This window comes from Dreissena polymorpha, chromosome 1 (assembly GCF_020536995.1).
Source record: "Dreissena polymorpha isolate Duluth1 chromosome 1, UMN_Dpol_1.0, whole genome shotgun sequence".
In the NCBI taxonomy this organism is placed as follows: Eukaryota; Metazoa; Mollusca; class Bivalvia; order Myida; family Dreissenidae; genus Dreissena; species Dreissena polymorpha.
The window spans coordinates 100,518,617-100,535,332 of NC_068355.1; the positions used below are offsets into that span (position 1 = coordinate 100,518,617).

Here is a 16,716-nt window from a genome sequence, read left to right on the forward strand (position 1 = left end):
CATACTTTGCAGTAGTTATCTCCCTTGTCATAAATTTCCTCAAAATAAAATCATGTAATATATCTATTTCTGGAAAATGGGTGATGTATCACAAATCTTATTATAAATTGTAGTTAACACATGCAAAACAAAAGGAAATATTGAATCTTATTGTTTTATGAATGTGAACAATAATTCAATATGAATATTATTTATTTTCTGAAAAACATCTAACAAAAAATGGGTTTTATCTCCTTTCTCATTTGTACTTGAGATCATTGTTATAAAATACACATTTATTACGCATATATATGACATGTTATTTATAATCACTAACAGAATATTTATCCATCATTCGATCGAATTGGTTGGCGTATTTTTACTCAAGATTTACAACAGCAGTTTTAATTTTTATGTCTAAGAAACACTTAACATAAATTTGCCTGTTTTATTTGTGAAATAAAATGCATGTTTAAACTGCTAAGAAAAGTTTGCAATTAAATGCAAATAATAGCTAGTATAATTATCATTTTCAATGATTAAATGTTTTTGTATGCCCCCAGATGGAATGATCAGGGGGTATATTGTTTTTGGCCTGTCTGTCATTGTATGTGTGTGTCTGTCACAAAACTTTAACCTTGCTAAGAAAATGAAAACTCTTGGGTCTATGTTCTTTAAACTGTACATGTGCATGCATCTCATTGATATCTACAATCAAACATGGTTTGAGGTCACTAGGTCAAAGGTTAATGTCACTGTAACCTTTACATTCAAAATATAACCTTGTTTCTAAAATAGCTGCCGTGCTGCTTCAAAGCGCAGTAGGGGGCATAGTGTTTCAAAAACACAGCTCTTGTTTCTGTTACATCTCCTAATGCATATATCCATTTGCTTGTTTTATTTCTACAAATAATATTTAATACATACAATTATTTATATATCATATTTTCTCTTGTCATTTTTAAGCTAAATGTATCTCTTCATTTTTATCCATAATATCAAAAAAAATAATATATTTTATCTAAAAGATAATTGACAAAATTTTGAACAAAAATTCTTTGAAAATTTCAAACATCCACCCAACACTTTTCAATGAACTTGTCTATTTAATTACAGCTAAATTAAATCAATGTTCAATGCTTTATGTAGGTCATTTAGCGCAGGATTGTTTTAAGACGGGCGAGACATCCTATGAGTTAATACCAGACCTTGATGACTATATGAAGACAGTTGTAACAGAAGAGGGCACTGTATCACATGCAAAGAAAGTAAGACCCTGTTAACACTGGCACTTAGATGTATTACATGATTGTGACTTTATGTACTTTCAACATTTTATACATGTATTCTGTATCTAAAAACAAGAATGTGAAAGCGAAAGTTAGATAAAATAAAACAATTATCTGTTAATGATATCACTCATCAAATTTTGTTTATTACAATTAAATTCATAACAACCAAGTTGAGTTGACATATTTACGCGTATCTGTTGCAGTAGGAATTTTTTTTTGTCTTTTTGCTGTTAAATCGAAATTGCATAGAATATAGAAAAATATACAATACAGTGTAATGTGTTTTGTGCATAATTGGGTTTTCAACAGTACAAACTAAAATTACTTGTCATTGCATAAAGCTTTAATTTTGTTGGTGTTATTTGAAAGCGAGCATATTTGATCTTAGTTACATTCCAAAAAAAAAAGGCATGAATAAAAAAAACTCCAAAAAGTGTACACATGGGACCAGGAAATATGTGGTTATTGCCAAAAACATGGACGTTTTGAATTTAATTGTAGTAAACAATATTTTAATTATGGTACCACTATAAGACAGTTAACATATTTTATTAAACTTGTATTATTTTAATTGTGTATTGTTTTAGAATCATGAATATTCATTTAAAAGTTGAATTCATTAACCGATTTTATGTTTTGAAAAAAAAAAGATTATGTATTCTTATGTTAAGTTACATCTATTGTTTGTTTCAAACAGACTTAAATGGTTGATTCAGTAATTTAAGTTATAAATAATTGATTTATTGTCCCCTACCCGTGAAACCGGAGGGGACTTATGGTTTGCGCTCTGTCTGTCTGTCTGTCTGTCTGTCTGTCACAGTTTTCTGGATCCTGCGATAACTTTAAAAGTTCTTCATATTTTTTCATGAAACTTGAACATGGATAGATGGCAATATGGAGATTATGCACGTCATTTCATTTTGTTTCTACGTCAATAATTCTGGTTGCTATGGCAACAAATAGAATTTTTTTTTACTGACAATGGTGGAGTTTCACCGGTAGGGGACAATATTGCATGGCAATCTCTTGTTTTATATGAATGATTTGTGTTAAGCTCTTCTCTCTTCTTATGGATAATAAAGACTTAAATGTAAGCAAGATAAAAAGATACATGCTTGGTGAAAACTTATAATGTTCAGAACAAAAAGTCAAGCAAGAAATCAAAAAAAGAAAAGAGAGAGAAAAAAGAGAAGAAAAGAAAGAGGCAACACTCCAGGTCTGGAAGTTCGTCAGATTCTGAGGATTCTGATTCTCACAAAAAGGTACTTACATCAAAGTGTTAACACTCTTCCGAATGAATGGTTTCTCGTTGCTTTACCAGTCAATGTGAGTGATTGTACTCCCATAGCTTGTTTATTCTGAAAGAAATTATGAAAAAAATCCAATCATTTAAGTGTCATTTATTGTTACATATGTACATTCTTACTTCAATTTTTTGAAGAGTTATTCCACTCACTTAGTTGACCTAGGTTTAATTTCAAAAAGTTGGTTTCTCATGAATGTCTTAAGTGATTTTATGCATATTTAAAATTTGCGGATGTTGAAAGAGGCCAAACTTGGTAATTCTTTTTTAGTAAACATAAAAATCTGAGAAATGTGCCTGGAAAAAAAGTTGGTTGGCATTTTTTAAGGCATGGCTTCTTTTTATGTTTTTTGGTATATACATACCCGCTGCTGAAAATCTAGAGGGGATGTCACCTTCTCAGGTGCTTGACATCCTTTTAATTAGGTCAAAGGTCAATGGGTACTGTTTTCAGTTGTTTAGGAGATGAAATACATCTCATTGTGATTTATAACCAAAATTGAAACGTTTAAGGCAGTTACATTGTCTGAAAATTAACCTGCTTGGATCTTAATAAAATTTTATCTATTCTAGTGTTCACTTATATAGGACAAAAGGTCATTAAGTGCACTTTTATGCCAAAATAAACATGACAACTGGCATTGAAAATCAACATAATAAAATATTATGTTCAAAAAGTATTTTTAAACAATTGAATAGTTTTTGCTAATTTTTGTTAACTCTATAAAAATATTTGTAAAGTAAAAAGAAAATTGAAAGGATTCATTATATATATAATGAAGTACAACGTACGTTTAAAGAAAGACTGAAACTCATTTGTGTATGAGAAATAAGTAGGCATGTTGGACAGAAATACACTGTTATAACTGCTGACCAGCCATTATACCAACATCACCCCAACCTATAAACAAGAGCAGAAAACTCTATCAAGCATTTTGTCATAATTATTTCCCCTTTTATACTTAGAATATGCATATTATTGATAAATCTATGTTAAAGTTTGCATACTTCCCCAAATATTTCCTATATCCTTTGACATATTGCTTTTATATGTTGCAAACTTGTTTACCAACATGACCCCAACCTATAAACAAGAGCAGACCACTGTATCAAGCATTTTGACATAATTATGGCCCCTTTTACACTTAAATAATTGAACATTTTGCTTAATTGCCATAACTTCTTTATTTATGATCACATTTTATTATTACTTTGACATAACAACACTTACCTGAATACCACAATGGATTCCACCCAAACAATGCCCCTCGCCCCTACCCAGAATCCCTTCCCCCCCCATACCTACCCCCCCCCCCTAATTTTTTTTTTAAACATCATCTAACGAATTACCACACCCCACATTATACCCACCTCTCACCCCCCAACCCCTATCCCCCCCCCCAAAATATTTTTATTTAAACATCTAATAAATTACCCCACCCCACATTATACCCCCCTCTCACCCCCTACCCCCCCCCCCCCCCCCCCCTACCTTTTTTTTAAATAAATGACCACACCCCACATTATACCCCCTCTCAACCCCCCCCCCCCCCCCCCAAAAAAAAAAAATAATATTTTTTTTTGTCCTTTTTTTTATTTTTGAAAGATCGTCTAATAAATTATTGAATATGAACAATTTCCGCATGATGGCTTATGTTATACTGTCAAGCACTCAAATAGTCGAGCGTGCTGTCCTCTGACAGCTCTTGTTGTATTATGTGGTCAGTAAGATCTGAGGTTTCCAATAGTACCATGAAATTGTTGAATCAACATAATGATGACAAAGATAATGGAATATTCAAGAATAGAGCCGACGGAACTCGTTTGAGAGTTTCTTCAGAGGAAAAGTGCATCAAGAAAATGATGCAGCTCTTTGGTTCATATAATATACTCGGAGTGCATGAAGAGGAGAACAGACAGTTCTCAATGGCATCTAAGGACGTTGCAACTAATGATATCAGAGATTATTTATTAACCTGTTAAAGTCGAGGTTAAACATTACTCAAGGAATTTGTAGAGAAAAGGCTGAAAGAGCAGAATATTGAATTTAATGCTCCTATTCAAAAGGTACAGTCCAAAACATTTGCATATCTCCATAAGGAGACAGTCAGTGAAAAGCAGAAAGTGACAAAGATTTTAAAGGCAGAAAGAAAGCTTATGCAGAGACTTTTCAAAGCAGCTTATTCAGGGAGAGCCGTAGAAACAGCATCTGTACTAGAATATGAACTTTCTGATGTGCCATTATCATTTGAAAAGGCTAGTGGGTAAATGCATGGAACCCAGAAAACAAACTACTCCAAGTGCTTACAAAGAACAATGATATATTGACGCCTCAAGTTGTTCCAACAACGACTTATGCAATATGTGCAATAATTGATGAACACGGGCTTATACAGAGTTTAGGTAAGCCTAAGGACTGTCAAACATTTGGACAATATGCAACTGTTTTTGTAACATTTGTTTTAAGGCATTTCAGCGCAAACACTTACCTAGTTGATGTGACTTTTGATCGATACTTTGGAAGTAAATCTATCAAAGAAGCAACGAGAGTTAAGTGGACAGTCGAAACGCTCCTCTTCAGCAAATATGAGAACAGTATATCACACATGATGACAATAAAGCAGACTTGGCTGAATTTCTTTCAAACGAATTGCTAAAACAATCATTAAATCTTCCAGCAGGATCAACTATAGTTGTAGGAGGTGGATTTCCAGTTGATGTTAATTCAAAGTCGAGTACTTTTGATGCGACAAACCTATGTGTAAATCATGAGGAGGCAAATACGCGGATGATATTGCACTCAAGGGACACTATTGATAGAGGCTACAAGCGTTTAGAAGTATATTGTAGAGACACTGACGTTCTGCTCTTGTTAATATACCACCTTGGAGCTGACGCCGATTTATATATGATATCTGGTACAGGCAATAAGTTTTTAAAGTTTAAAAATGAACAATGTTTTTCTTTTAATTTAGGTAATGTAATTTACAAAGTTGGGAACATTCACTTAAGATACAACAGAGACATACTCTTTTCATCACCAAAGTATCCATCTATCATTGAAAAGTTACTTACAAAAATATAATACATGGACCCTTGGTTGGTATCAACATACACTGCAATTTACGTCCTATACGGGTTATAAAAGTGCACTTGATGACCTTTGACCTACTTATGAAAAGCCAAAATCAGTTAAAAATGAGAAAAACCTTCAAGTATCAAATATAAGTCAGTTCAAGAGTAAAATTAGTAATAGTATCTGATATTTCAAAATTTTGTCAATGTAACCTCAATTTTTAAAGTAAACTGCACTCATTGACCTTTTGACCTAATTACAGGGTCATCAAGCATCACAGAGGGCGACATCTCCTCCAGATTAAAAAAAAAGTTATTTGCAATCATTATTACATAAAAGGAAGCCATGCCTAAGAAATGCCATCAGATGTCAGATTTCAGGAAATTTTAGGCCAACTATTTTGAATGCTTGGGCTTAGAAATGGACATATTTGCAATATTGGCAGGTTTTTTGGCAATTTAGATTCTCAGCAATTACTCGAAGGATTTTATTTGAATTCAAATATGTATTTGAATTCTCCTAATTGAAATGACAAAATAGTTGAAAATTTGTCAGTACAGAAGCAATTGTAAATTCAGACTTTTGCATGTACACATAAGGCAGTTTAAAGTTTTCTGGTATGCCAATTCTTCAGAAGTGGCAAGAGTAATTTCATTGAAACTTGAAGTGAGTATTCCCCATATTAAAATGACAGCATAGGCAAAGTTTGGTAACTCTAGTTTGAGCATTGCCAAAATTAAGGAAAATTAAGGGCCTTTTTATGCTAAAGAATATGCTTGTATACAATGTAGGCTGATTTAAGTTTTTTGGTAAGCTAACTTCTCAAGAACATCACGAGGGATATTATTCAAACTTAAAATGTTATTCCCCATATTGAATTGACTGAATGAGCTAAGATAAATAACTCTTGCTTTTAAATTTCTCAAATTAAAGGGATTTTTGACCTTGAAATATTACATATACACACAAAGTATCAAACTTAATATGAAAATGCCTTGCATCAGGGCGCCTCCTCCCCCCTCTCCATTTGAATTGTATATGGGCAAGATGGGGTCAGGACCAATGTCACCATTATTAGAATAGCAAACTGGATTCTGCTTAATTTCTTTAGAACAAATTGAGTAATAGTAATTCTTATTTAAACATGCTTTTTGCTTATTGTTGTCTTGTTAATCTGAAATGGGGATATTTTCTTACTCGTTTAATAAATAAGGGATAAGCGACATCTCTTACAATTCAAAGAATATGTTGGTTTAAAGGAGTCTCCAAAACCACCAGATTTAATGCAATTATAACAATTAGCATTTAACAGGGTATTTTGAACAAATTTCTTTCAATTAATCAGCAATGATTACTAATTACAATAGACATGTTATCATCCTGGTACAATATCATGAAAATTACCATAATCAGCATAATGCTAAATTATCTCTTAATTAAATGATGTATGTGCCAATGTAAACACTATTAAGCGAGTCTATGCAGCGCATTGTAGAGACCCAGACTCATTGTAATACAATTAAGGAGGCTTAACAACTGTTCTTTGTTTTTCATTGCATTTGATTTACATACTGATTTACATATAGGATACAATGATACAGATTTATTTGCAGGATACACATGCACTGGTGGTTTATGTGTAATCTTCATCAGATTTGTTCCATTTGAACATCATATCTTCCTTATTTGCTAACTCAATTATTGTATCCCTTTTTATGGTCCCCGAAAATTTTCGGGGAGCATATAGTTGCCAGTTTGTCCTTCCTTACTTCTGTCACACTTTTGTTACAGTTTCTCATAGCACCTTCAATACTTTACCAATCTCTTTCATATTTGGCATGTAGGTTCCTTGCATGGACCTCTACCTTTTGATGAGGTTTGAGGTCACTGGGGTCAAGGTCAAGGTCACTGAGGCTAATAATAGATTTTCTGTCACACTTTTGTTACAGTTTCTCATAGCACGTTCAGCACTTTACCAATCTCTTTCATATTTGGCATGTAGGTCCCTTGCATGGACCTCTACCTTTTGATGAGGTTTGAGGACACTGGGGTCAAGGTCACTGAGGCTAATAATAGATTTTTCCGTCACACTTTTGTTACAGTTTCTCACTGCACCTTCAATACTTCACCAATCTTTTTCATATTTGGCATGTAGGTACCTTGCATGGACCTCTACCTTTTGATGAGGTTTGAGGTCACTGGGGTCAAGGTCACCAAGGCTAATAATAGATTTTTCCGTCACTCTTTTGTTACAGTTTCTCATAGCACCTTCAATACTTAACCGATCTCTTTCATATTTTGCATGTAGGTACCTTGCATGGACCTCTACCTTTTGATTAGGTATGAGGTCACTGGGGTCAAGGTCACTGAGGCTAATAATAGATTTTTCTGTCATGCTTTTGTTTCTGTTTCTCATAGCACCTTCAATACTTTACCGATCTCTTTCATATTTGACATGTAGGTACCTTGCATGGACCTCTACCTTTTGATGAGGTTTGAGGTCACTGGAGTCAAGGTCAAGGTCACTGAGGCTAATAATAGATTTTCCGTCATGCTTTTGTTACTTTACCGATCTCTTTCATATTTGGCATGTAGGTACCTTCCACGGACCTCTACCTTTTGATGATGTTTGCGGTCACTGGGCTCATGGTCACCAAGGCTGATAATAGATTTTCTGTCACGCTTTTCTTACAGTTTCTCATAGGGCATTCAATACTTTACCAATCGCTTACATATTTGCCATGTAGGTACCTTGCATGGACCTTTACCTTTTGATGAGGCTTGAGGTCACTGGGCTGAATGTCACCAAGGCTATTAATATATTTTCCGTCCCGCTTTTGTAACAGTTTCTCATAGCACCTTCAATACTTTACTGATCTCTTTCATATTTGGCATGTAGGTACCTTGCATGGGCCTCTACCTTTTGATGAGGTTTGAGGTCACTGGGGTCAAGGTCGCCGAGGCTAATAAAAGATTTTTTTATGGTGATTATTAACACATAGATTGACAAAGCGCATCATCGGGGAGCATCCATCAGTTTCACTGATATTCTTGTTTTAAATGCACTTCCAAAATATATTTTTAGTCAAAGAAGAAAACGAAGAAGCAGAAGAAGCGATACTCTAGTTCCTCAGACAGTGGATGACGAAATTACGCTTTGCCATAAATTTTGCATTTCAATTTGTATTAAGTGATATTCCAGTAAAGAACAAGTACTTATTAATTGAAGTCATGGCATTGCAATATCAATATTCACTTACTCATGTTCAGTTTTGGAAGTGAGACAATTCACCCCCAAGACAATTCACCCCCAGGAGACAATTCACTCCCAAGACAATTCACCCATGCTCTCTGGACAATTCACCCCAAGATAGATGTATGTACTTAATATGTATTTGATAATGATTTTCGCATGTTACATAAATGATAGTTATTGTGCTTTATCTTATCAATTTATGACTTGTAAAACACTATATTTTCTCCTAGGATAAGTTTTGTAATACCGGTAGTATAATTAATTAATAATGTTTTCTTTTGCTGTTTTATTAGGATTTATTAATTACCACTATATGTTTTCTAAGGATAGTTATTTGTATTCTATTTAATTTTTAGCGAGGCTGTTTTCGGAGAAAACCCGAGGTATTGTCATAGCCTGCTCGTCGTCCGCCGTCCGCTGGCGTCGTGCTAAAACCTTTACATTGGCTCTAAAATCAAAGTGCTTCCACCTACAACTTTGAAACTTCATATGTAGATGCACCTTGATGAGTTCTACACGCCACACCCATTTTGGGTCACTAGGTCAAAGGTCAAGGTCACTGTGACCTCTTAAAAAAGATAAAAAAATCTGACAAGCTTTTGCAGCCGAGCGTGGCACCCGTTATGCGGTGCTCTTGTTATAAAGTTCTTATAAAAGCATATTAAGATGTTCTCAGATTTTATTTCTTTTTTTCATAAAATTACTTGCAATTTAAACATTACTGTGCTTTTTAGCTCGACTATATATATATATATATATATATATATATATATATATATACTGGGCCCTCAATCTATAAAATCTGCGGCCGAATTTCGGCCGCAGTCCCCCACCTGAAAAGTATACTTTTTTCCCCTTTTTAAGGGAAAAATTCCCCCCTGAAATTAAAAAAAATAAAATAAATAAATTGTTTAATAAGATGTGTCTCATGATTATCATATCTCAATTCTGTTTCAATTTAATCTTGTCAAACATACTAAATTATGAAAAAAGAAATAAATATAGTGCAAACATGTACAAATGTAATACATGTAATGAGAGAGTAAGTAAAAAAATCCCCACAAAAGCGAAACGCCACAAAAATTCCGCCTCTTGAGGGTAGCGACCCGCTTCCCCTAAAATGGATTGAGGGCCCTGATATATATATCTCGCCTCCTACAAGAATGACCTAATCCGATTGGCTTAGAGCGGTCACGTGCCTATGGAGTATTTTCCATACACCCCGAGTAATTTCCATACTACCCAAGTAATCGAGTAGTCGGTTGAGATATAACTGTTAGTAACTGACGGTGTATGGGATATACGATGTATGGGATATACACCCTCAGTAATTTTGCTCTCGTATGGTATGAAATTACTGAGGGTGTATAGTTGACTATATATATTGTATAGTCAAGCTATCCTACTCACCTCGGCGTCCGCCTGAGCATTGGAATGTTAAAGTTTGCGTACCACCTCAAATATTTTCTATGTCCCTTGACATATTGCTTTTATATTTTGCATACTTCTTTACCAACATGACCCCAATCTATAAACAAGAGCAGACAACTGTATCAAGCATTTTGTAAGAATTATTGCCCTTTTTTCACTTAGAAAATTGAAAATTTGGTTAATTTTGGTTTAGGTCCACTGTATTCCTAAAGTATCAAAGCTATTGCTTTCATACTTGCAACACTTACTAAGTTAGTAACTATAATAAGGGGACTGTGCAGGCAAAGTTATGTTACTCTGACTAGCATTTTGACAGTATTATGGCCCCTTTTATACTTAGATAATTGAACATTTGGTCAAGTTTTGTGTATTGGTCCATTTTACTCCTAAAGTTTCATAGCTATAATTGCTTTCAGACTTGGAACACTCGCTAACTATCATAAGGGGACTGTACAGGAAAAGTTGCATAACTCTTGTTGGCATTTTAACGGAATAATGGCCCTTTTTTGACTTAGTCACTTTGAATATTTTGTTAAATTTTGTGGTTAGATCCACTTTACTTTTAAAGTATCAAGGCTATTGCTTTCAAACTTCAAATGCTTTCTTATTATCATGAGGGTACTGTACCTGGCAAGTTGAAGTTGAATTTGACCTTGACCTTTTAGTGACCTTGACTCACAAGGTCAAATTAATAAATTTTGCTTAAATTGCCATAACTTCTTAATGATCAGATTTGATTCATACTTTGACATAACAACACTTACCTGACAAACCACAATAGACTCCACCCCCAAACCATCCCCCACGCCTAACCCCAGAATCCCCCCCCCATCCATAATTTTTTTTTTCCCTTTTTTTTTCTTTTTGAAAGATTATCTAATAAATGACCACCCCCTCCACATTATACCCCCCTCTCCCCCACCCCATCCCCCCCCCTCATGACCCAAAAATATTTTAATTTTTTAAACATTGTAAAAAAACAACAACAAATATTTATTTATTTCATTTTTGAAGGACTATCCCACCCAAGCTATTGCTATCAAACTTGAAATAAAATCTTATTACTTTGTTTTATGTCCTTACAAATGTTCAATAGATTGTGAAAAATATACCTGAACTCAGAATCGTCTATAAAGTACAACTTCTTTAAAACATAAGCAATCAATAGTTTCAATTATGGTTCTCTTCCACTTAGAATATGACTAAATTACCTTGACCTTATTGAATATGAACAATTTTATCCATGATGGCTGACGTTATACTGTCGATAGCTCGAATAGTCCAGCGCGCTGTCTTCTGACATCTCTTGTTATCTATTGATGTTTGTTTTTATTATTAACAATATCTTATTATTGTTTTTATGTCATCAAATAATTATGTGTTTTTGTTTTATTTAAAAACAATCTTAAAAGATTGTTTTTATTCATTAAAACGTTAATAGTTAATATTTGTAAAAAGTGTAAAAATAAATAATAATGGTATTGGATACATTATTTGGAAATAATACCATGTTTTTTTATGCTCCCCCAAAAAAATTTGGGGGGAGCATATAGTCGCCGCTTCGTCTGTCCGCATGTCCATCCGTCCGTCCGTCCGTGCACAATTTTTGTCCGGGCTATTTCTCAGCAACTAATGACCAGAATTCAATTAAACTTTATGGGAAGCTTTACTACCAAGAGGAGATGTGCATTTTGTCAGGGGGTTTTGGTCGGATGATTTTTCACAGAGTTATGGCCCTTTGAAATTTTCCATCAACTGTACATATAGTGCAATTCTTGTCCGGGCTATTTTTCAGCAACTAATGACCGGAATTAAATGAAACTTTATGGGAAGCTTCACTACCAAGAGGAGATGTGCATATTATCAGCCAGTTCTGGTCGGATGATTTTTCCCAGAGTTATGGCTTTTAAAATTTTCCATTGTACATATAGTGCAATTCTTGTCCGGGCTATTTCTCAGCAACTTATTACGGGAATTCAATGAAACTTTATGGGAAGCTTCACTACCAACAGGAGATGTGCATATTATCAGCCAGTTATGGTCGGATGATTTTTCACAGAGTTATGGCCCTTTGAAATTTTCCATTGTACATATAGTGCATTTCTTGTCCGAGCTATTTCTCAGCAACTTATCACGGGAATTCAATGAAACTTTATGGGAAGCTTCACTACCAACAGGAGATATGCATAATATCAGCCGGTTATGGTTGGATGATTTTTCACAGAGTTATAGCCCTTTGAAATTTTCTATAAAAAAATTCTTGTCCCCCCAACTACTGTGCCCTCAAGATGTTTCCCTTTATCTGCATATATAGTGCAATATTGTGAAAAAAAACAACTTTGGGGAGCATCACCTGTCTCCGACGGTTTCTTGTATTTTATAAGTTATGCAAGATTTCGAAATTTTCATAATATTACTATATTTATTTTTAAATGGGAAATATAATAATAAAACATTTGTCACATAATCAGTCAACAAAGTAATAACACCTAAAAACACCATATCCCTTTTCACACCACTAAAAGTAACAATTAACAGATAATCTGTCAGGCATTCAGAGCTGATGAGGGTACTGATTATCTAGGGGTAGATAAGGCTATTACTGATAGGGGTTGCTTAGAGATAAGGCTGTAGTACTTTGACAAAGTACTAATAATGAAATAGTAACCTTATAATATTATTTAAATCAAATGCACACATATTATACAAAATACTTTATTTCAATTGTATATGTTGTAACACAGTTGATAGAGAAATACATTGGTTGAATTGCATTTGACAAAAATCACAATGTCATCTTTCATTTACATACTATATTTTATTTTATTTTCCCGTCAAAATTGTGCTGCAAAGTCAAAATTTTAACCCCAAAATATCTGCTCACAACTTATTTTCAAATATGACAAAAGCAAATGACAATAAAATCTCATATAAATATATTGGGGTGAATTGTCTTTTGGGGTGAATTGTCCATGGAAATCAAATTCTGGGTGTGAATTGTCCAGGGGGTGAATTGTCTTGGGGGTAAATAGTCTAGCACCCTTCAGTTTTGACTGTCAATGAGGGTCCATATGCAAGAATCACTCTTGTCAGACCTAATACCATAAATGTGAATCTAACATAAACTTGGTTTTGGGTTAACAATCTTACGACAAATGTAAGGTGCACTTCAATATTTTATTTAAATAAACACATTTTTTATTTTTAAACAAAGGTTTGTGAAAAATCAAAAGACTAGTTTTATATTAGGATATTGAGCCATCATAGATTATAGACTCTTATCAGCTATGGTTCCTACTGTGGCACTAAGGTGACATCACTGCTCCCCCCAAAAAAAGAAGTTGGGAAAACACAAGTTCTGTTTTCCCGTCTCCAAAAAACAAAATTAACTCGTGAAAACAGACTTATCTTGTGTTTCACAGAGTTAATTTCTTTTTGGAGACGGGAAAACAGAACTTGTTTTTTCCTGACGTCCTTTTTTTTTGAAGCGGTGATGTCACTTTTATAGTACCACCGTAGGTTCCTGTGATTTGCAATTGTTATTTCTAATGTCTATTGGTGTGCTCATGAATGTTCCAAAAAAGTTCACTTTAAGGTTTTAATTGTCTATCAAATTGACTTGGCGGTTTTATCTAGAAACAGCAAGTTCACTTAAAGGTCATTGTCTAGCAATATTACGAAAAGGTCATTGTCAAGCAAGTTCACTTAAAGGTCATTGTCTAGCAAGTTCACTTAAAGGTCATTGTCTAGCAAGTTCACTTAAAGGTCATTGTCTAGCAAGTTCACTTAAAGGTCATTATATTGCAAGTTCACTTAGTGCTGGTTATTTAGCAAGTTCACTTTAAGGTTGTTGCCTAGCAAATTCACTTAAAGACCATTATCTAGCAAGTTCACATAAAGATCAATGTCTAGCAAGTTTACTTTAAGGTCATTGTCTTGCAAGTTCACTTTAAGATAAATGTCTATCCTGTTTATTTAAGTTCATTCATTGGCTAGCAAGTTCACTTGAAGGTCAGTGTCTAGCACGTTCACGTAAAGATTATCTTCTAGAAAAATCACTTAAAGGTCATAGTCATAGTCTAGAAAGTTCACTGATCAATGTCTATCAAGTTCATTTAAGGTCATTGTTTAGCAAAGTCACTTCAAGATTATTGTCTAGCAAGTTCACCTAAAAATCATTGTCAAGCAAGTACACTGAAAGATCATTGTCTAGCAAGTTCACTTAAAGGTTATTGTATCGCAAGCTCACTCAAAGGTAATTGTCTATCAAGTTCACTTAAAGATGACTGTGTAGCAAAGTTCACTTATATTCATTGTCTATCTAATTCACTTTATAGTTAGATTAATAAACCTAATGATAATGCAAAAACTATACTGCGAATGTCTCCATTACTCACACGATACATGTGCTAGCATGATAACCAGTATGTTGCTCGGATGATGGAGACGTATGAAAAAACCTGTGAAATACCCTTGTTATGGTTAATTACGTGACAATTTGCTGTAAGTTTGAATATAAACCTGTCGCACCAGCATTTAAAAAATGTAATGTTCACCATCGTTATAAAGATATACAATTGATAGTAATCAAAGTATGTAGCCAAAAGAAATGTAAACAGTCAATAATAGTGTCATAGGCTAACCATTAAAATAACTAAATAAACTACTCTTACATCAAAACAACATTTTACAGGCTAGACTTGTGGTTTTCTTTTAATTTGATTTACTGATTTGACGCGCTACCTGTTTGTCTCTTATTTCAGCATTAACACCGTCCGGTGAAAATATACGGTCAGTTTCATATTTCTGTATATATTGATTGGGGAAACAAAACTTCAACCATTTAAGGCCCGGTCAAACTGAGGTAACAGACGAGAAACGGACATAAAATCATTTTATCCGTTCGTGTCCGTTCTTATCCGTTTAATGTCCGTTTCATATCCGGTGAATCCGCTCCTTGTTCGGCGATGTCCGGTGACGTCCGTTCCGTCCGTTGGAAAGTTTGAGCATGTTCAAAATTTTCCACCGGATAAAACGGACAGAGATCTCCGTTTGATGTGCGGTCTTCATACGTTAGTTTACGATTTGTTCGGAACTCGTGCGTTACACCTGTACGTATCCGGTTTATGTCCGGTTGTCCTGCTCCTAACGCATGTTCAACAGGTAATAATGGACAGCTTACGTATACAAAAGTGCGAGAAGTGTGGCGGAACAAAATTGTTGACATACATTTAACAATAATTAACCTGTGGGCCGAAGTATCATTTCATTTTGGTACGCCTTGTGAGTAGGACATGTGCAATAGAGTGTCCTGTTCGCATTCAATTAGAGTGTCAAGCCACACTCGTGCAGGCCCAGATTGGCCGTTTGGATGCTAATTTGGCCATGCATCGTATTGTTTAAAAGAGAGCAAGGAGACGAAGGCAGCGCAGATGGTGGATCAGGGATTGGCTGGGTCCCGAGCGGAGGCGTCAGTTCGGTCTGTATGACCAACTTATGGTTGAACTACGAAGACAGGACGTATTCATAAACATCATGAGAATGCCACCCGAGATGTTTGATGAGATTCTCGCACGAGTGGGCCCAAGGATAAAGAAACAGCGCAACAACTACAGACTTCCAATTAACCAGGAATGAAGCTAACAATTACGCTGCGGCATCTTGTGTCTGGTTCAAAGTACCGTGATATGCGATTCGGCTGGAGGGTATCCCACAACACTATTTCTCTTCTCGTGCCAGAAGCGGTTAATTTACTATAGTGCTAAAATTAATTTTAAAAGGCTTCTGTAAGTCATTTTAATATATTTATATATTTTAATGTCTACTTCTAATCTTCTATCATCATTTAATATGAATTACACTGTGTTTAGTTATTGGTATAGGATAAAATGCAAATAGATGAGTGCGCGCACTACAACACTAACATCCTAAATGGTTTAATACCATTAGTACTGTCTTGTGCGCATATCTTGAAATGCACACAGTTATATGCACCGTTTATCAAAAAGTATATTTTTACTTTATCATCCACTCGCTATAAGTCATGGATTATCTACTGTGTCATACACTTATAATCCACGCTAGCTTATCATACTGTTATCCTTTACACGTTAGGTTTGTAGAGCAGTCATAGATGAGTCTGCTGACGAGGTGATGTCGTTGCTAACAACAGCTGCCGATTGGACGCGAATAGCTGACGGCTTTAGGGACAGCCCCATACGCTTGGTGTTATTGATGGCAAACATATTGCCTGCAAATGTCCAACATGATCCGGGTCTACGTATTTTAACTACAAGAAGTACTTCTCCGTTGTCCTGCTAGCTCTTGTGGATTATGACTACAAGTTCGCCTGTGCTGACATTGGAGGCCGTGGTGCTGC

At 34.7% G+C, this 16,716-nt stretch overlaps 1 protein-coding gene and 1 long non-coding RNA gene across 2 annotated transcripts in view; both read left to right on the forward strand.

The window, feature by feature from the left end:
• LOC127842664 (zinc finger CCHC domain-containing protein 17-like) overlaps positions 1-9,088 on the forward strand; it is a 34,995-nt gene extending 25,907 nt beyond the window's left edge. The window contains exons 6-8 of the mRNA XM_052372293.1: positions 1,129-1,247; positions 2,411-2,533; positions 8,736-9,088. Coding sequence (XP_052228253.1) covers positions 1,129-1,247; positions 2,411-2,533; positions 8,736-8,795 — 302 coding nt within the window. The 3' untranslated portion in view covers positions 8,796-9,088. The remainder of the gene's footprint in view (positions 1-1,128; positions 1,248-2,410; positions 2,534-8,735) is intronic.
• Positions 9,089-11,266: 2,178 nt separating this feature from the next.
• On the forward strand, positions 11,267-15,022 carry LOC127842736 (uncharacterized). The gene is made up of 2 exons (XR_008031859.1): positions 11,267-14,048; positions 14,103-15,022. It is a non-coding gene; the product is annotated as an uncharacterized LOC127842736 (long non-coding RNA).
• Positions 15,023-16,716: the final 1,694 nt, after the last annotated feature.